General features: G+C 43.0%; 1 protein-coding gene across 1 annotated transcript in view; it reads left to right on the top strand.

Annotated features, from left to right (window-relative positions):
* AZIN1 (antizyme inhibitor 1) overlaps window positions 1–20,075 on the top strand; it is a 31,639-nt gene extending 11,564 nt beyond the window's left edge. Inside the window, exons 2-12 of the mRNA XM_073590100.1 lie at window positions 4,393–4,529; window positions 5,582–5,776; window positions 6,891–7,064; window positions 7,933–8,105; window positions 9,391–9,525; window positions 10,313–10,394; window positions 11,115–11,189; window positions 11,282–11,444; window positions 17,967–18,079; window positions 18,159–18,373; window positions 19,437–20,075. Of these exons, the coding sequence (XP_073446201.1) occupies window positions 5,675–5,776; window positions 6,891–7,064; window positions 7,933–8,105; window positions 9,391–9,525; window positions 10,313–10,394; window positions 11,115–11,189; window positions 11,282–11,444; window positions 17,967–18,079; window positions 18,159–18,373; window positions 19,437–19,539 (1,335 nt within the window). The 5' untranslated portion in view covers window positions 4,393–4,529; window positions 5,582–5,674 and the 3' untranslated portion in view covers window positions 19,540–20,075. The remainder of the gene's footprint in view (window positions 1–4,392; window positions 4,530–5,581; window positions 5,777–6,890; window positions 7,065–7,932; window positions 8,106–9,390; window positions 9,526–10,312; window positions 10,395–11,114; window positions 11,190–11,281; window positions 11,445–17,966; window positions 18,080–18,158; window positions 18,374–19,436) is intronic.
* The last annotated feature ends 767 nt before the right edge of the window (window positions 20,076–20,842 follow it).

The raw sequence follows: 20,842 nt of genomic DNA, 5'->3' as shown, positions 1-20,842 counted from the left end.
TGCAGAACAGTCAGGAGGAACAAGAAAAATTTGGTCGTCCTGCCACATCTTCACCCTCATCAACTGATGAAGAATTTAATTTCGAAAAATATTTGGATCACAAGGACCGTGCAAAGCGTTCCCGCATAGAAGTCATCCCCATCAAGGAACACAGCCAGTACATTTCAGCAGAATTTTTCATGTGCACTAAAAGAAATTGAGAAATTTGACCGTTCATCAAAAATAACAGTGCAACAAGCGATTCCTCTGTATCCTGACATTGTCAGAGATGTTGCCCGAGTGGTTACTGCTTTGCCACCAACACAAGTTAGTGTAGAGACTCTGCTCTCAAAATAATTAGATCAGATTTGAGGGCATCCATGAAGGAGGATCTGACAGAGGCAATACTTTTTCTGAGGACAAATTTATAGATTTCTTCTTATTAACTGCATAAAAGTGTTTATTGCATATTTACTTAGTTTAGAAAAGTTTATAAAAGTTATTTGCTATATTCTAATTGTATTCTAATAAATGTAGTTTTTGCTCTAAGTGGTCTGATTACTTATATGATGGTGAGAAACTGAATAAGCACGATGTTTAATATTTTACAACAGTAAATTTGTTGTTATGAATTGGCCATTTATGAAGGAGTCTGAGTCGGAGCCTGATAAAATCCAGGAGTCGGAGTTGGAGTCGCAACTGTGGCTTACCGACTCCACAGCCCTGAAAAAAACGCAGCAAAAACGCTGTGTGAATGTAGCCTTAGATCAGGAATAGAACAGTCATTTATAGGACATTTCATAACTTTCCCAAATTCCTATGAAAAAATATTCAGCATATTCTGCATTGAACTACTGTACCCAATTTATTATATATTTTAGGAGTCGGTCCATTTTATACCGACTCCACCAAAATGAGCACCGACTCCACGACTCCGACTCCACAGCCCTGGTTTCTCGCCTCCCATTTTGAATGACTGCTTCATATTGTGTGTTTAGGGGGAGCCCTCAGTCAAGAGAGCAGCGTCGGAGGAAGCATCATACTAGTCATAGTGGCGGTTTTGTCTGAATTTTAAGTGTTTCCTCCTAAATGCTGCTGCAATAACAGATCTACTCAAGAAGTCATGCTGCCTGTGGTTATAATCACTGCAGTGTCCTCAAGAGCTGCTCTCACTGTTTTTTAAACGTAGCTAACACAAATGGCCCCTTTGGGAGTGGCTCTTAATGGCTCCCAACATATCAAGGTCACAGCAGTTTTGATTTACCATGGTCCACAAATGATGAGCTATTTTTTATTAAGGTTTTTGATCTACTGGATACAGGAGCAGGGCTGAGTTGTACAGTTGTTAAGATGTTGTGTACACCCAACTTTGTACACGCATTTTTTTTTTTTTTTTTTTTAGTGAATCAAGGGTTATTAGCCAGAGATGCTAAAACAATTAACTAAAGTCATGCCCTGATGTGGCGCCAGCTTTCCCTGTCAGTCTATTCTTACATCTTTTTTGAGTTGGTGTGCATGCCGCCAGTGTTGGTGGCAACAGTGAAAATAGAGGGAATGCAGGGTGGGGTGAGGGATTTCTTTCCGGTCTGGACCAGCCCAATCTAGTTTTCTTTTTCCTGTCATTAAATTAACAATGTAGAACGGCTCTTATATAGTTTCATTCTCCGTCTGATGGACCAGGAGTGCACAATTACATCCATACATCTCATTTTGTGCAGCATGGCAGCTGATGGGCATTGTAAATGTCTGAGGTAACGCCACCACGTTGGTTATTGGCAGGGAAGCAGATTTCTAACCTCTGGTAATCGCATTCTTTCCACTCTGTCACCGGTTTCCCTCATGTTCGGCATCTTCCTCAACTTGATTAACAGTTCCTGACTTGCTTGATGTAACCCTGATCTACTGGCCATCTGTCTTATAGATTTGTAGTAAATCTGCAAACAATGGATTTATTTTGCTTCTATTTGAGTTGTGGAACTGGTTTCCTAGTGTCATCTGTTATGGCAGAGGGAAACCCACTATGCCACTTTCACTTTTTTTTTTTTTTTTTTTTTTTTTTTTTAGGTGTTTTATAAAGCACTAAGATCCATCCCTCTGCTCTTGCATTCAGGAGATATTGCCTAGGCAGCGTTCTCTGAATGAATGGTATGTCTGTAATAGCAGCTTGTGTAACCTCCCAGTCACGGCGCTTTTTTGTCGACTCACCACTTCATACCAAGTGCCCTGTCAGAAGTTTATTTTAGCTAACGTGTCTTCTATATATAACTCTTAAGCACTTGGATGATTTAAGAAGGATTTCTGGCACTTTCTGCAGAGCAAAATCTGTGTACTGTTTTGAATGTCACCAGGTACAGTTCAGTCTGCATGTGGCGCAGGGTCCGAGCCCTGAGATTTGGGCAGACTAACCTTTGTAATTCAGTTTATCAATTGGTCTAGGGGTAGATTTGCTCTTTTCTGTATACAAGGCATTAAATTGCCGCCAGACAGGACTCTTGATAAATGTAATTTTTTTTGTCCCTTCATTCTGCAATTAAAATAGTGTTTTATTACTGCTTTGTATTTTTGGTGTATTAAAGTTGCTAGTGAGGCGAAAGCTTGGGCTACAGGAGTGATTATATGGAGTGGATATGATGTTCATTTAGACTTTAAGTGTACATAGTCTATGTATTGTGTAGTTCCCCAGAGCGTCATTTAAGTGTTATTGTAATGTGTGGGCTTCTGTATGAAACTTTACAACAGAAGTATTTTGTTTTTATACTGATGTTTTGAACCGGTCATCCAAAGTAGTGTCTTGTCAGTCATGTATAAACTTAAGAGTAACAAGTGATTGGGCATTGGTTCAGCCTATATCCCACTATATAGTTTTATGTACACCTATAAGCTTCCTTTGACTAAAGTCGTGTTTTTTTTTTTTTGTTTTTTTAAACTGTTGCTTGAAGTAGCTTCATCTTAAAACACTGATCTATACTGGCCCAACAGGACATAAAATAAAAACAAATTTTTGACCCCTGTCAGGTGAATAGTGCCCCATGGACATGTTTTGCTTATATGCCTGGAGCTCTTTCCAGTTTATACTCCAAACATGAGTGAAGATGACAATCAGATGTGTGCAGATCTTTCCTCCTAGGATTTCCATGGCAGGCATAGCATGCTGAGAAGCCCATGATATAGGCTTAAGGCCCCATCACACTAAGCAAGATCGCTAGCGATATCACTTAAGCGTCACCGATTTTGTGACGCAGCAGCGATATTGCTGGCGATATCGCTACGTCCGATACTTGCCTCCGACCGGCTCCCCTGCTGTCTATCGCTGATCGCGCGAGAATGTCCTGGGCCGTTTCTCGTCGGCTGGCGCCGACAAGCAACGCAGGTGGGAGGACGTCTTCATCGCCGTGTCTGACAGGTAAGTAGCGACCGCCGGTGAGATCTGCCTGTTTGGTAGCCTACTAGCGACCATTTAGCGATGCACCAGTGATCCTGACCGGGTCGTGTCCGGATCGCTGGTGCATCGCTAAATGTGACTGTACCCTTATCCTATAGAAATTCAGCTGGGTGCTTTACGTCATAGCTAGGTCTTGGAAATAACACCTGACACTGCAGAATAGAAAAATCAACTGTGGACTAACTTTCCAAATGAGCTCTTTAATTACTCAATCTCATTCTTATTTACAATCAGCGAGACTAGTGAATTAAATGGTGACAATCACCTCCTGTTGTATATCAAATTTGTGTTACTCACTTTTCCTCCTTTTTGAAAGGTGTCTAGAAAACGTGTTGTAATGAAGAGTAATCTTAAAAGCGCCCCTCTCTCCTATATAAATCACTTGTGTAAAGTAAACCAGCCTAGAGGTAGCAGAAGAAAAATAACATAAAACAGTTAATAAATTTGCATAGAATCCTGAAAGCAAGCTAGGGGGGCATGAGCACAAATTCAGGATTTGCGTTATAAAACTGCTGCAAATCCTAATGTTTTGCATGAAAAACACTGCATAAAATACTCATCTGTTTGTTGCATATGTTTTCCCATGTTAATGAGTGAAATCTGCTGCAAGTCTCTAAAGAATATATCAGCAACGTGTGCATGAGAGTTCAGTAATCTCATTCACTTTGCTGGTACTAAGAAATGCTTCAGTCTTTGTGCTGAAACTGCATGCGGTCAAAAGCAACTTGTACATATATCCTTAGAGTGTAGAAAATGTTTTTCAGAATTATTATACATTAAGGACCTATTCTGAATGCGTTTAGGATGTCTTGTATATAACACAGTGGGGTGTCTATTAGATGTTCTGTACAGTTTGGCTTGTTGGTGCTAATGCTGCTTGAATTCTCACCAAATTCACAAGAAAGCAGTCGTGGAGTGGGTTATGTGATAACTTTTATATATGGTCTTCAAGCTTTTGTTTTCTCTTGCAGGGCGGATTTTCAGTCAAGGCATACAACTATCCAGAGGGACTAGGAAAAGCGCTCTATAGAGAGCCGTTCGACTTCAACGCAGAGCCACCTTGGCAGCCTAGCTGATGATAGGAGGTTCCATCTCCTAACTTGTCCATGTAAGTGTCCTGCTATGCCCTTTGGTTCTGCCCCATCCAGCAGTGTCCTTATCAAAGCTTCTCCTTTAATTATAATCTGGGACTGGCCGATGGGAATAATCCACTTAATTTTTCAGTTTCGGGCACATTCCTGTCTATACAGTAAACGCTGTCATTGCATTGTTTGAGTGACTGCGCATTAAATCATACATCTGACATTCTCTCTAAAAATAGTCAATAGATCTGCTGCTATCTTTATTCAGTTGGTCATTTTCCTGTTTGAGCAAATAAAGTGTGTGATTTAGACAGTCATTGTTTCGGCTTTATGCAGACTAGTCACAATACAGACAGCGATTGCGAACAACGCGCTTGTGTTAATTGCTGATGTATCCGGTGTGCTGCACATGCCATTGGGAGTGAGTAAAGTTGTGGCATGTTTAAAATAGAACCCCGCTGGGTGTGCCTATTCACAATTGTGTAGGGGCGACGTGCAGACTTGATGGTTTTTGTATGATAGCATCTAGTAAAGGTTTTTTTTTGCTACACAATCGACGGTATGCTAGAAATATTTCTTTGTGCAGGCGGCTACTTTAGAAACCCTTACTGCTTCGGTGGAACTCGAACTCTATAATAAGACTTTGTGCCATGTGTACTAAAGCAGTGTCTAATGGTTATATTTAAACACATTGTTGGCAGTTACACCAGCAGTAGTTGTGTCCACTAGATAGTTCTCATGTGAGCAGATTCTTCTGCCTTTGCCACGTTGGACGAACCTGATTTTCTTGTATCGACCCTCCAGTTTCGTTCAGGGTTCTCATATTAGTATTGTAAACTGTGCTACTTTTGCTGTCCAGCACAAAACCTGTGACTCAAAGTATGACGAAGAGCTAAGAGGCTAAAAGAAACCCCTAAAACAAAGGTGACGGTAAAATCTGAGCTAAAATCACATGGCAATCTACCTTGTGCTGATATTTTGGTGCACTATGTATTGTGTAAGATGCCTGTATATACCATGACTGTTGTGGCACAAACTAATCCATGTTTTTTTGTTTGTTTGTTTTTTTTCTCCTTAGTTTGTTGCATATATTTAGGACCCAAAAAGACTTGTAGACCCTTTTTTAACGTTCCTTGGTTTATGATTGTCGGCTTTGCGGAATACGGCTGAGATGAAAGGATTTAACGAAGATGCAAATTACTCTGTTGGCCTACTGGATGATGCAGCAACTCCTACAGATGTCATTAATAACTATATCTATGAGCATACCCTGGTAAGTTTAGTCTGTCTCTTAAGGTATCACTGAAGAGATCTTTTCAAAGTTTAAGCAGGAGTCACACATTGCAATCTTGCTAGCGAGATCGCTGGTGAGTCACAACTTTTGTGACACCACAGCGATCTCACCAGCGAGATCGCTGTGTGTGACAGCGATCAGCGACCGCCCCCCCTGCCAGTATCGCTGATCGCTGCAAGAAACCTCTGGAGATATTATTCGTGGCTGGTCTCCCGCTGGCCAGCACGCATCGCTGCGTGCGACAGGCGGGAGACCAGCGATCAGCTGTAAAAGAGTAAAAAAAAAATATAGTTATTCTCACCTTCCGACATCCCGTGCAGCCATCCTGCCTCTCTCCACGCTCCTGGTCACAGTGACCCTTTGCACGAATGACCGAGACTTTGTGATCCCGTGAGACCGTGACATTCTCGCGGTCATTCTCGCAAAGGATTACTGGGACCGGAGCGTGGAGAGAGGCGGGAATGCTGCACGGGACGTCGGAAGGTGAGAATAACAATATTTTTTATTTTAACTCTTATTTTTTTATTTTTTTTTACAGGGATATGGCATCAGCGCTAACGAACACAGCGATGCCGGGCGCTCGGAATCACTGTGCTGATAGCTGGTGAAGCTGTCTGACAGCTCACCAGCGATCACATAGCGACTTACCAGCGATCCTGACACGTTGATATCGTTGTCGGGATCGCTGGTAAGTCGCTATGTGTGACTCCAGCTTTAGTCTGTCTCAAGGTATCCTTGAACAGATCTTTCCAAACAAACTCTTAAAAGGAATCTAAAAATGTTGCAGGGAGAATTGCAATGAAATTCAAAGTGCAGTGTTATAGTTGAAAAAATGCTGTCTAATGTTAATATCGCATAAATGTTCTTCTGTTATGTTATTGGACATTATATGTATACTTTGTATTACTCAATAAAGACGGTTTAAAAAAAAATTCAAAGTGCAAGTCTTGACTGGAACTTAAGTTTCTCAGTAGCATAGTGCAATAAGTGAATGTCAACTTTAGAGAAAAGAATTGTGGTCTTTTTTCCTTTCTAGTATCATGGCTTAATTACAAAGTAGGAATGATGTGGGTTTTTTTTTTTCTCCCAACAGACAGGAAAAAATGCTTTCTTTGTTGCTGACCTGGGGAAGATTGTCAAGAAGCACATTGAATGGCAAAATACCATGGGGCACATAAAGCCATTTTATAGTGTGAAGTGTAACTCCTCCCCAGCCGTTCTGGAGATATTATCAGCCCTTGGAATTGGATTTATTTGTGCCAATAAAGTGAGTAAATTCTGCTTTTAGTTTGAAAAGACCATGCCTTTACTGGTCCTTGGAAGAGTAACTAACTAAAACTTTTTAAATTAGTTAAACAGGACTATTTTTTTTTTTTTTTTTTTTTTTTTTTTTTTTTTTTTTTTTTACTACTGGCCTAAGAACTAAGGCAGGTAGCTGCTCTGTACCTACCTGTTGTGCCAGCACAGAGCTGTCACAGAATGCTCCTGCCAGCGATTCAGCTGCTTCTGCTCAAGTCACGTCAACAGAGCAGCAGCCTCTCTTCCATTCTACTGTGCTCTGTCAACGGGGTGTGACTGCCAGACTCATGCTGATTGACATCTGGATACCCTCTGGCTTATTGCAGGAAGCCAGTTGCCAATCAGCATGACTTCTGGAGTCCCTTCAACAGCAGAACGGAAGAGGAAGATCTGCTCTGACGTGGAGCAGCTGAATCTCTGGCAGACGTTGACCGCTCTAAGCCGGCAGTGGATAAAATATGCAGGTAGTTATCTAAAAGCCCATTGAAAAAAATGTCTTTAACAGCAAAGGTTTAAGGGTTTTTAATTGTAAGCAGATTAAAGGGGGTCTATTGCATAAATAAATGCAGAGATGAAGTGGGGTGTTACTACTGAAGCTGCCCTTAAGTATAGGAACGGATCAGTCTGATATTTCCAAATGTAATGCATGTTGGATCAGCCTAGGACTAGATAAATTCCAATCTTTATGCAGATAAGGGAAAAATTACATGTAATCCGTAATGTCTGAAAAGTAAAAATACTAGATTTTACATTTGCATAACAGTTAAAGTATGGAAAGATGCAAGTAACGGTGTACTGACAATGTAAGATTCCTGAACTGTAACATCTCATTGCAGCATGAAATGACAATGGTCTATGACTTGGGCATCTCTATGGAAAATGTAATATATAATAATCCATGCAAACAAATTGCTCAAATCAAACATGCAGCCAAGCTTGGAGTAAATATCATGTCTTGTGACAATGAAGCAGAATTGAAGAAAATAGCGCGCAGCCATCCTAATGCCAAGTAAGTGTTCAAGCTGCTTCGGTGTCTTAAAGCTGTGCTTTTATACTTGGTTTCCTAGAACTTCAAACCTGGTAATGGGATGTGAAGTCCAGTCTTGGGTAGCTGGCATTCTGCTTTTTTCTGCATGATTTATACATAACCTTAATGTCCACAGTTTATTGTAACAGTCTTTTGCAGGATCAGCTAGCAGACCAGTGCATGGTGGCCATGTTCACCTGCCTTTACAGATATTTTATTTCCAACCCCTTCCCCATACGTCAAATGTTTGCGATCTACAAATATATGAAATTGTACATAGACATGGTTGCTGTCTATAAAAAATAAAAAGCGGCATGATTACAGTATGGCATTTTACCATCTGCATTCACAACACACATTAACCCTATATAGTTCATTAGATCATAGGCTTCAATCCAGCAACCATGAGCAGATTTGAGGATGGTGTTGAGTAATTTTACATGACATGATACCTGTGCATAATAAAATGCTACAAGGGCAGACACAAAGCAGTCACCATATGTTACTATAAGTTGTGAAGTGGGTAGAGTAATATCACCAGCTATGGAGGCCATTGTCAGTGTGGCTTTGTATCTTCACTGGCCCTGATAAGTGCACGAATATACAGATTGCACTGAAGCATTTTTTGTAGGAGATCACAATACTAAAGAAATATAAAACTTGGGTTTAAGTTATTCCAGTTGTATGTGGTATGACTGTACAGTGAAAGATATTCTGACTGGATTGTAGGGCCATACAGCTGTGGAGGAAAGTCTTGGTCTTGAAATTGCAGATTGCTAGACTTAGTTCTGTTTAAACATCAGGGTATGTAGTAATGCCTTTACATCTTGCTTGAAATTTAAGAATGTAAACTGATTATTTTAATAGTTGCCCTTTAAGGTGAATTAGGAGCTGCTTATAGGAAGATTTTGCAGTTAGGATTAGTATGTGAATACTGTCCTGTAAGTCCTTGGCCAGTGAACTGGAGTATAAAAGGAAACTTTGTTTTCAAACTCATCCTGAATTTTATTTTGTATATATTTTATTTACAGCAACAACCCACGATTAGGTACTGAAATATGGTTTGCTGTAATTCCATGTGTCCCACTCGCAGCTCCCAGTCTTGGGCCCTAATTGCTAGTTTTCTTTCTATACAGGAATATTTCTCACTAAGTTCTTGACTCTTCCAAGGATGACGCTCGAGCTGTGGCACGCTTGTCGACATACTACAAAACATCATGTGCTGATGTAAACCAACTGTGCCCCAATCATCTTCCCCTTCTCTTAGGCTCTTACTTCATGTTGCAACAGAAGGCATCAGTGGAGATGAAGAGATGAACATGGTGTTTGGTAGCACGCTGAAGAACTGCAGACACCTCCTTGAATGTGCTAAGGAAAATGGTGTCCAAGTAATTGGTGTAAAGTAAGTTCACTTTACTGTTGACTCCTACCACCAGAACCTAGACACTATATGATCGCTGGCTTTAGGCAATGGACAGTTACCAAGATGAATAATGTGCATGTGTAGATCTGTCCTGAGATCTCAAAAGGCCTTCTTGGGAGTCCTAGCTTCATGAATTTCCATATGCCATAAATTTGTACTTGACCTCACCCTTGAACACCCACTAATACATGTAATGGCACATGTTCATATTCCATCAAACCTTTAGTGGTTTTGAATACTAATTCATACTATTATGTAACTATTGTAATCCAGAGCTGCAGGCTGGGACCTGTTTTGGTTATTTGCATTTTGTAAAGTATTGTATATTCAAGTGTGTGGAAAAAAAAAAATCTTAACTTAGAATTAAGAATGTCACTGTCATGTGTTACAAAATGCTGTTTATTGTAAAGGAGAGATTAAAAATGCTCACGTTTGGATGTTACATTCAATATAGTCTTCAATTCCTTCTGTTTTTAAATATAAAACTTCCTAAAATTAATCATCAAACCATCTTGTCTTTACGGTACGTTCCCAATTTGTGGCCATGACTCAATCTCCATATAGTTTTTCTGCAACCTCTACAAACCTTCATGTTCTGACATCTCATAGACCTCTCTAAATGTGGTTTGCTTTTGGATCGGTGGCAATTTCATTATTAGACTTTCTGCTAATAATGCATTTGTATAAAGTGTGTGGTGCCCTATAGTTTAGTAAGTAGCTGGTGTACTTCATTGCATATTATGAACATACTGTCTTATTTCATCAGGTTCCATGTGTCCAACTCTTCCAGAGACCCACAAGCATATACTCATGCTTTATCTGATGCCCGCTGTGTATGTGATATGGGAGTAAGTGTTTTATTCCTCTGGAAACACTTATGTTTTAGTTTAAGACCAGACCGTTCCTGATGAGACAAATTTCTACGAATTTTTCGTACTTGTTTAGAGCTGTAAATTTAATCTTAAAATTTTTTTTGTATTATACTTTTTTGTACCTGCAGTCCTCTTTGTACTGTCACACACTACACCGCTGGTCGTTTTCTGTGTCAAGGTTTGAGCTCATTGCACATAAGGTCACAATGTCATCAAAACATTGGGACTCACAGTAAACGGTCAGGAAGTACTAGCATTTAGTAAGGAGGACAGTACCTGCAGTATTAGGTTTTTATTTGTGTCCCTGTAGCAACTTGCATAGATATCCAGGTTACGAATGGTTACAGAACAGATCTAGTTCATTGACTGGGGACTTGCCTGTTGGTGGGTAAAAGTTCTATACAAGAAAAACTATGCTAAAATTTATAAGTGGAAAAACTGACCGCTGAATTAGCCCCAACACTGTCCAATCGGCACTGACAAAGCCAGTCTAGTGACACAACCTTTTGACTAGGAGAATGCCACCACCTAGTTCTAATTTTCATTGAAAGGTTTTATTTTTTATTCTTATTTATTTATTTTTTTTGGTGGAATTAGAGTAATTGTATAGCATATTTGTAAGAAACCGGTCAGGGAGATGTATCCAGTCCTAATCAGACACTATTATAACACTTTCTGCTTTTTTCCTTTTTGTAGGAAGAGCTTGGTTTTAAGATGAGTATATTGGATATTGGTGGAGGATTTTCAGGGAGTGTATTTCATTTAGAAGAGGTGAGCCATCTGATGCTGCATGTGATCCTAAATCTGCCTGATTTCTGCTTTGGTGTAAGGTGTGGACTAAGCCTGAGCTGCTTGTCTTGTAGGTTTCTCATGCAATCAGCCCTCTGCTAGACGCTTATTTTCCTGAGGAATCTGGAGTTAGAGTCATAGCAGAGCCTGGAAGCTATTACATTTCATCTGCATTTACTCTCGTAGTGAATATCATTGCAAAGAAAGTTGTTGAATATGATCAACACCTTCCTGGAGGTAATATTAGTCTACTTCTAATATACAATTTGAGATGTGAATATGCTAAGTCTGCCCTGTTCCCATAACTAAAGCTTGTCTCTAAAATTGAGTCTTTTGGATTTGTAAAATGCTTTTGTATTTCTCCAGTTAACATAAATCCTAAAAGCCCATTCAGACAGGTTGACTGCACTCTGATGTGCACAGAACAATTCTGTGCACTTAAGAATATTTTCTCTATCGATCGCTTCATTGAGGGACACAGGAACCATGGGTGTATGCTGCTGACACTATGCAAATAAGTTAGCTCCTCCTCTGCAGTATACACCCCACCGACTGGCGCTCGATTAATCAGTTTAGCTTAGTGTCAGTAGGAGGTGGACACGGGTCTTTCATTGGACCCTTATCTACCTCAGTGTGCGTCGTTTCTTTACAGGTTCAGGAGAGATACAGAGTGAATAGTCACATCTGTATTCCCACAAAGAGACTGAGTACAGCAAGAACTGCCACCCCGTATCCTCATATGTCTACCGGGCAGGAACACGGATGCGTGTTCGGGCTTCCCATCTGTCTCTCAACCACTCTCCTACCAGAGCCTGTTGGTCGATCGAGACACGGTCTGCATAATTTCCCACTGGATAATGAGGCAGGTCAGGACTGCAGAAGGTAAGTATCGGCAGTCTGAGCCCCTCTCCCTTCCTCCTGGCAGTAGCATTCTCTCCCTGGGCGGTGGGGAACGGGCATCAGTACCTCACCATTAGGACGTTACCTAATTTCACCGCATATCAGGCTGCTAGCGCACGGAACTGCATTCCTTGTAAGGCCTCGGCGGCCGCAGTTTCTAATCCAGGCCCCGGCTTCTGTTCTTTTTTGGGTGGGTTTTTCTTCCGAGGGACATTCCTGCCTGTCTTGCGCCGCCCACCGCTTCATTAAGGGCTAGAGAAGAAGCATGGCCCCGCCCACTCCTCCCAGTTGTCCTATAGGCAGGGAGTAGCGCCATCTTTGTGCTCCTGAGTGGTTAGCTCCGCCCCCTCTCTTGAGCTAATTACCGCCCACCGTTTTCAGGAACGTGCGCTTTTCTCTCACAGCTCCATTCCCCTCAGCCTGTCAGCTGCTTCTCTTCTCTTCAGTCTGCGTTTCCAGCATGCTGTGCAGTCCCTTACTGGAAGTCGCTTCAGGACACCAGTTCCATGAGTAGCTCTGCACTGCAGACTGACACCCTCCTCAGCTCTCCGTCCCCTAACCGTCTGGGCATTGTTAGTGGGTTAGCTCACAATGTCAAATTCTAAACCACTTCGCTCTGCTTCTTCCTCCGTGGTAGTCAGTCATTTTGCATGTTCTTCATGCAAATTTCCATCAGGTCAGTCCTCTCCCCTCTGTCAGGACTGCAACAAGCCCATTGAACCCATCGCCCAGGAGCCCCCGGTCGTCCCGAGTGAGGTTGAGGCCCCTATCCCAGGGTGGACTTCCTCTGTCACAATCTGTGGTGGACCTCACCAAGGTGTCTCAGACCTTAGTGTCCGTACTGAATAAGTTGCCACTGCAGTCTTCGGCAGAACCCAGCAGCTCACAGGAAGCTCCGGTCGAGCCTGCTAATATTAGCTGCAAAAGAGCCAGACGGGAGCACCGGTCCGGTTCCTCTTCCCATTCCGCATCGTCCCATAGTCCATCCCAGCGGCCTCCCTTATCACTATCTTCCTTCCCTGAGCCAGGCGAGGCTTTCTCGGATGTGTGCGCCCTCTGAAGATGTTCTGGAGTTGGATTCGGACCAAATCGCTGATATGAGGGATATGGTTCAGAGCCTCATTGCAGCGATTAACCAGTCCTTCAATATCAAAGATTTGCCTGCGGACCAGGAGGTTTCCTTCAGACTGCCTAAACCACCTTCCAAGGTCTAAGCTTATCATTCGGAGTTCCAGAACATTCTTTCCAGAGAGAAAATTCGACCAAGTGCTTCCAAAGAGGAAAATGCCTTGGTGTGTTATATCCTTTCTCGCCGTAACTCATTGCAGACTGGTCAGCTTCACCGGCCGTGGACCCGCCGGTTTCAAGACTATCTAACAACACGGTCTTTCTGATTTCTGAGGGAGCATTTCTAGGAGACCCTAATGACTGAGTCATAGAATCTTTTGCAAGGTCAGCTTTCGAAGCGGCGGCATCTGTTCTAAGCCCCGCCTTCGCTTCTACTTGGGCTTCTAAGGCCATAGCAAAATGGGCTAAGGACCTCCGCCAAGGCATTCTAGCTGGAGACCAGCCAGAGCAGCTGGCAGACCTCGCCAACCAAATTTCGCACGCAGTCGAATATTTGATCTCTGCCTCCCTGGATGCCGCATCTTGCGCAGCTCAGGCATCGATCAACTTGGTGGCTATTAGGCGCACAGTTTCGCTTAAAGCTTGGCAAGCGGATTTATCGTCAAAGTCCCTCATCAGCTTACCGTTTTAGGAATTGCGCCTCTTCGGCGATAGGCTGGACCAGATTATTGACGCCACCGGGGGCACAAGCTCCATTCTTCCCCAGTCAAAACCTCGTCGGCCTCCTCCAAAACGTCATTTTCGAGCCTCTCGTCGCTTCACGACAGCCGGAAACGTCTTCCCACCAGCAGAGGCCTCAAGCGTGCTAAGATAGGAAAAGTCTCCTTTAGGCCCACTTCTTCCTGGCGATCTCATTCTTTCCAGGGTAGATCTACCAGGGCCAGACCTGGAAGGTCTTCCTCCGCATGACTGGCATCAAAACACCGGCGCATCCCTCCCAGGTGGGCAGCCGTTTTCTTGCCTTCAGGGACATCTGGCTTGCCTCTGTGGAAGACGCTTGGGTCAGGGAACTTGTATCTTCGGGATACAAAATAGAATTTTTCTCGTCCTCGGGATAGATTCTTCGAATCCTGGCCCCCGAAAGACCCCGTCTTGGTTCCATGTTTCTTTACAGCCATCGCCTCTCTTCTCAGGTCGGGAGTGATTGTTCACGTACCAGAAAGTGCTTCACAGGTTTCTATTCAAACCTGTTTGTAGTACCGATAAAAGGTGGCACGGATCAGCCCATTCTGGATTTAAAATTACTGAACAAAAGGGTCTGTCTGCGACATTTCAGGATGGAGTCCCTTTGTTCAGTAATCTCTTCCATGGTGGCACAAGAATTCCTGTGCTCCATAGACATTCAGGACGCCTATCTACATGTCCCAATGTTCTTGAGTAATCAGAAATTCCTGCGTTTCGCGATACATCAGGATCACTTCCAGTTTGTCGCATTGCCGTTCGGTCTCGCCACCGCCCCCAGGGTTTTTACAAAAATCATGGCAGCGTTGATGGCCATTTTAAGGATCAGAGGTCTCGTGCTCTTTCCGTACCTCAACAACATCCTCCTCAAAGCTCCATCCTTACCCCAGGCTCTCGAAAGTCTGACCATTGTCTGCGACACTCTCGCCCGATTCGGGTGGATCATCAACACAAAGTCCTGCCTGGTTCCAACACAATGCCTTGTGTTTCTAGGCATACTTTTCGACACCTGTCAGGCAAAGATCTTCCTTCCCGAGGACAAGAGTAACTCTTCGGGATGTTCGCTTGCTTCAGGGCCCCTGACTCTCTTCTCTCCAATCAGCCATGAGAGTCCTAAGGAGGATGGTTGCAATGTCGGAGGTGATTCCCTTTGCCCAATTCCACTCAAGACCGCATCAGCGGGCCATTCTGTCTCAGTGGAACAGGTCTGTCTCCTCCCTGGATCGTCCGATTCGACTCATTTCCGGTCAAAATGTCCCTCAATTGGTGGCTAACATCTCCTCTCATCACCCAGGGCCAGTCGTTCCTTCCGGTATATTGGCAAGTGGTGACAGATGCCAGCCTTCTCTGCTGGGGCGCAGTGTTTCGCCATCTCACAGTACAGGGCCGTTGGTTGACGCAAGAAGCAACTCTTCCGATCAACTTCCTAGAGATACGGGCTATTTTCCTGTCCCTGATTCATTGGGACAAGCTGCTCAAGGGTCTGCCAATTCGGATTCAGACAGACAATGCCACATCGGTGGCATGTGTCAACCACCAGGGAGGGACTCTTGAGTTCCTTGGCGTTGGCTGAGGTATCCAAGATACTTCATGTGGCAGAAATGTCAGTCCCAGCGATATCTGCCGTACACATTCTTGGCGTGGAAAACGAGGCCGCCGATTTTCTCAGCCGCAAGGGCCTCGCAGCAGGGGAATGGTCTCTGCATCAGGAAGTCTTCCATCAGATTTGCCTTCGATGGGGTACTCCGGACGTGGATCTGATGGCGTCCCGTGTGAACAGGAAAGTTCCACGGTTCGTATCCAGGGCCCGCGACCCCCCCCTCGCGGTGGGCGCCGATGCTCTGACCATTCCTTAGTCACAGTTCGTGCTCCCCTCTGTTCCCTCCCCTTCCTCTTCTCCCCAAGCTGTTGAAGATCAAGGCAGAAGGGGTACCAGTCATCCTCATCGTGCCGGATTGGCCCAGAAGGTCTTGGTTCGGACAGTCAACCTTCTCGCGTACGCTCCTTGGACACTTCAAGACAGACCAGATCTGCTGTCTCAGGGTCCAATTTACCACCCCAATTCTCGGTCGCTCAATTTGACAGCGTGGCCATTGAGACCGTGGTGCTGAAGTCAGGTTTTTCAGATCGGGTAATTCACAAAATGATCCGGGCTAGGAAGCCTTCGTCTTCCAGAATATACTATCGAACATGGAAGGCCTATTTTCGTTGGTGCGGGTCCAATCGCATTCTGCTGATGTCTCTCGCTCCCTTCAATTTTAGCATTCCTCCAGGTAGGCCTGGACGCTGGTCTGGCCCTTAGGTCTCTAAAGGGTCAAGTTTCGGCACTTTCAATTCTTTTCCAGAAGACGCTATCCTCTCGGCCGCAGGTCAAAACCTTTTTGCAAGGGGCAGCCCATGCAGTTCTGCCGTATCGGGCTCCAGTGGATCCCCGGGATCTCAATCTAGTCCTAGAGGCTCTGCAAGGTTCCCCCTTTGAGCCTCTCAAGAATGTTTCTCTATCCTTTCTCTCTTGGAAAGTGGCCTTTCTCGTGGCCATTACTTCCATCCAGCGTGTCTCAGAGTTGGCGGCTTTCTTGTCGACCTCCTTTTTTGGTGATTCACCAAGATAGTGGTTCTACGGCCTCCACCGTCCTTCCTCCCCAAGGTGGTATCTGCTTTCCACCTGAATGAAGACATCGTTCTGCCCGGCTCCAGTTCATCCCCAGGAACGCTCCTTGAACAGACTAGGTCCTGGTCAGGGTGACGACTGTCTATTTGGCTAGAATTGATGCGTTCCGGAAGACAGACTCCCTTTTCGTCATCCCAGATGGTGCATGAAAAGGCTTGCCGGCCTCCAAGGCGACTATTGCTCGCTGGATTAGATCAGCAATCTTAGAGGCTTACTGGATCAAGACCAGAGTGCCCCCTTCTGGGATTAAGGCTCACTCCACCTGGGCAGTGGGTGCGTCCTGGGTGGTGCGCTTTGTAAGGCTGCAACCTGGTCCTCTGTTCACACGTTTGCAAAATTTTACAAGGTCCACACCTATGCTTTGGCGGATGCCTGCCTAGGAAGGATCTTGCAGGTGGCGGTGGCGAGTCCGCTGACCTAATGGAAGTTTGTTTCCCACCCCAGGGACTGCTTTAGTATGTCCCATGGTTCCTGTGTACCCCAATGAAGCGATAGAGAAAACAGGATTTTTGGTTGCTTTACTGTAAAATCTGTTTCTTGGAGCCTTCATTGGGGGACACAGCACCCTCCCATGTTTCAACTTCCGTACTTTGTTCTGTGTAATATAGTTCTAGTTGAGTTGCCTGTTCTCTATTCTATTGCTTCTCCTACTGCTTTCTCACTAACTGATTAATAAAAGCGCCAGTCAGTGGGGTGTATACTGCAGAGGAGGAGCTAACTTTTTTTTATTTGCATAGTGTCAGCCTCCTAGTGGCAGTATCATACACCCATGGTTCCTGTGTCCCCCAATGAAGGCTCTGAGAAACATTTTACGGTAAGCAACCAAAAATCCTGTTCTCTGCAGCACAAAGGTGTATATATACTCCTGATGGCAAGCTTAACAAGCACTTTGCCGATTTGTTGGGCCATTGCCTGTCTTAAAGAAATCAAAAGGCAAGCGATTCTAGGGATGCTTTATAATGGAGAGTCTAAATGGGTGCATGGGTTATTTTGTCATTGCTGCAGCTTCTAATTTTATTTTGGAAAGATGGGTATCATAGGGAAGTTCACTTGTTTTTTGGAGACTTCAAATAGCATACATTTTATCATTTAGGGATGTATCACATATTTGTATAACTTGTCAGAACAAATCAGGCTAAAACTAAAGTTTCAAACCACTATTTTTAAAAACTCCTCCCTCTGACCACCAAACCCTTCACCGGCCAAACACATGGCTACGGCAGCCTGTGATTGGCTGGATCAATAAGAGATTATGTAAACAAACGGATGGGTCACCAGAGTTAGAGAAATTATAAATGCAAATATATTGAAGTTTCAGGTTAAATGCAATTAGAATATATATATTTTCTGCCATCCTGATCTTCCTTATTCCATTTCAGGAAAGCAAACCAGTAACGGACCAGCTTTTATTTATTGCATGAATGATGGAGTTTATGGTTCTTTTGCAAGTAAACTATCTGAAAGCTTGAATACTGCCCCCAGAGTACATAAGGTGAGCCGCCACATTCCTCAGTCTTAATCCAGATTGTCTGACCCTCAGTTTTATCATTAATAACCTGTCATTGTTTCAGACGTGCAAGGAAGACGAGCCGGTGTTTGTCAGCAGCCTCCTGGGTCCATCTTACGATGAACTTGACATAATTGTGGACCACTGTCTCCTGCCAGAGCTGCATGTCGGAGACTGGATTGTGTTTGAGAACATGGGATCTGGTACAATTAACGAACAGTCAGTGTTTTCAGATGTTGAAAGGCCGTCTTTGTACAACGTCATGTCATTCAGTGACTGGTAAGATTGGGGCATTATTAGCAGTCAAAGGAGAATTCATCAAGGACATTATACCAGACAGCTATTAAGTTGCTCATTTTTACACAGTTGTGCAAAACAATAGCGTGACAACATTGTTTACAGCTCCACCAACTTTTTAAAGCTTGGTAAAAAAAAACAGTACAATGTGACAGGTTGGCATAAGTACACTAATCTAAGTTTATCTTCTTGTGCACAGGCAGCTAACAAATGAATCAAATTCATGAAGCTTATTAATGAATTTACATTTTTAGTGGCTGCAATTAAAACAAGCTGTATGTGCCAGAACACTGCATTTTGCACTAAAATGTTTTCTTGACTTCTACAAGATTGTGACAGAAATTTGCACATGCCCTTAAAGTACACTTATATTTAAACAGTCTAGATGAATATTTAGTTAAAAAAAATTGGCTTATCACCTGTTGTATCCTTTTAGTATTGATCCAAAAATCATTGATCTGCACAAAGTTTACACGCTTCAAGGAGGCAATTAGGTCCATACTGGATCTGACACTAGCAACCCTGGGATTTTATAGGCTTTTAGCTTGGCTGATAAAGTTGGCCACTACTTTAGCATAAATAACCTATCTGTAGGATAGCTCATTAGCCTGATGAGTTAGTCCTGCACCCCCACCGATCAGCTGGATCAGCTGTTATCTGTCGGCGTCGTGAATTACTTGTAGAGCTGGCTGGGCGTTTTCAAGACCACTCATCACTGACACAGCGGAGTGCATATCACAGGATATACTGGTACACCTTGGTCTGGACAGAATCAGACCACTGTCTAGTCATCTGCCATGTCACCACTAGTTACGTAAAGATAAAACTTAAAGTGTTTTCATGGTAATTTTGTTATGAATTCCAAAGCTAGAATTTTGCACCTTCCTGTTTGAATCATCCTGTATAGACCTATGGATATATGGGTGCCATGTTATGGATAACTAGAGTACTTTTCTGTGGATGTTTGCTAGATGCCTTGTATTTGCATGTCCCTGTTAGTCACGGTGGTGTCACTTTAATGAGACACTATCTGCTTTACTTCTAGGTATGAAATCCAAGATGCTGGGATAACATCAGACACCTTGCTGAGGAGCCTGTGTGTGCCTTGTTTTCAGTATGGCGATGAGAACTTCTCCACAGCAGCTTAGTAATAAACGGACTAGAAATCTACAGGTACAAGTCTTCAGCTTTGCCAGGTCAACATTCCAGACTGGAAAAGACAAATCGTCGCAAATTAACCTCAATTCAAAACTTGAAGTTCAATAACACGAAAAAAAATGGGACCAGGCAAAAGCAGCTAAATGATACTGGGGCGAGCATTAGTTTTGTCTTCATATACATGTGCCAGCTTTCTCCATCCCCTGCAGTCTAAATAAAATATGCAACAAAATGGATGACTTAGTTGAGATGGAAACCATGACCTTGGGTTCCTTGTAAGTTTACATAAGTACACAGTTTTTATACTAGGGATTCCTGTTAGTCTTGTAAATTTATTGTCTCCTCCAGTGAAACCTGTCAGTGAAAGACCAGTGTGACACAGATCCTGTCTAGTGTGTAGAATGTGTAAATTTGTGCTTTGACCATTAGTTTAATAAATGTAAATCACATATTTTTATTTCATTTTTTCTGTTTTTGTTCAACGTTGACAGTAACATGATCGCAATAAACTTTTGTGTAGAACTCACCGTTTGTTTATGGATGCTTGCGAGGACTTTAGCGGCTCATCTCAATGAATGTAATGAAATTGCTGCTATTTACTTTATACTTTGATATGAAGTATTCATCTTATTACTGCAGAACAATGCTGGATGTTATAAAGGGTTCACTGGACTAAAAAATATGGCTGCTGTGAGGGATTTTTTTTTCTTCCCAAAACAGCACCTCCTCTGTGCCAGATGTATTTGGTATTACAACTCAGTATGATGCTGTATGTAGTAATGTGACTATAGGTTGGAAGAAAGCGGCAATGATTTTCCAATCCTACAGAATCCTTTCTCCTCTTGTACATTTTGTAAAATCTGTGTAAAAAGTGCAGAGTTGCTAAACTTTAAGCAGTACGGATCCCCAACGCTATTCACAATTGTTCAGGCTTTAGAGCAGAAGTCTCCCTGCAGACTACTTTGCCTCTTTGTAAAAAGTTGGAAGATCTGGGAAATATAGCCTAACTGCATGATTTCTGGTATAATGGCATTTTAGGCAGAGCATCTTCGTGCTAAGGTAATATGGACTTTTGGCACTTTCAAAAACTGCCACTTTTTTCAAAAAAATTCTTTCCCAGAAAGTGTATTCGTACCTTAGGCACATTTACATGGGCCAATATTGTCAAATTCTAACATGGAACGACCATCGTTCATGATAATTGTGTAATGTGAGTGGGTTGAGCGACTGATCCATGTAAAACACTCATTCATTGTGCGTGACATAATTTAGGAGAGAAAAAAAAAAACTCAA

The sequence above is a fragment of the Dendrobates tinctorius genome, unplaced genomic scaffold (assembly GCF_039654945.1).
Source record: "Dendrobates tinctorius isolate UK_male_01 unplaced genomic scaffold, ASM3965494v1 ptg000116l, whole genome shotgun sequence".
Taxonomy (NCBI): domain Eukaryota; kingdom Metazoa; phylum Chordata; class Amphibia; order Anura; family Dendrobatidae; genus Dendrobates; species Dendrobates tinctorius.
Note: the sequence above shows the minus strand (reverse complement) of the source record. Positions and strands in the feature narration are given on the sequence as shown.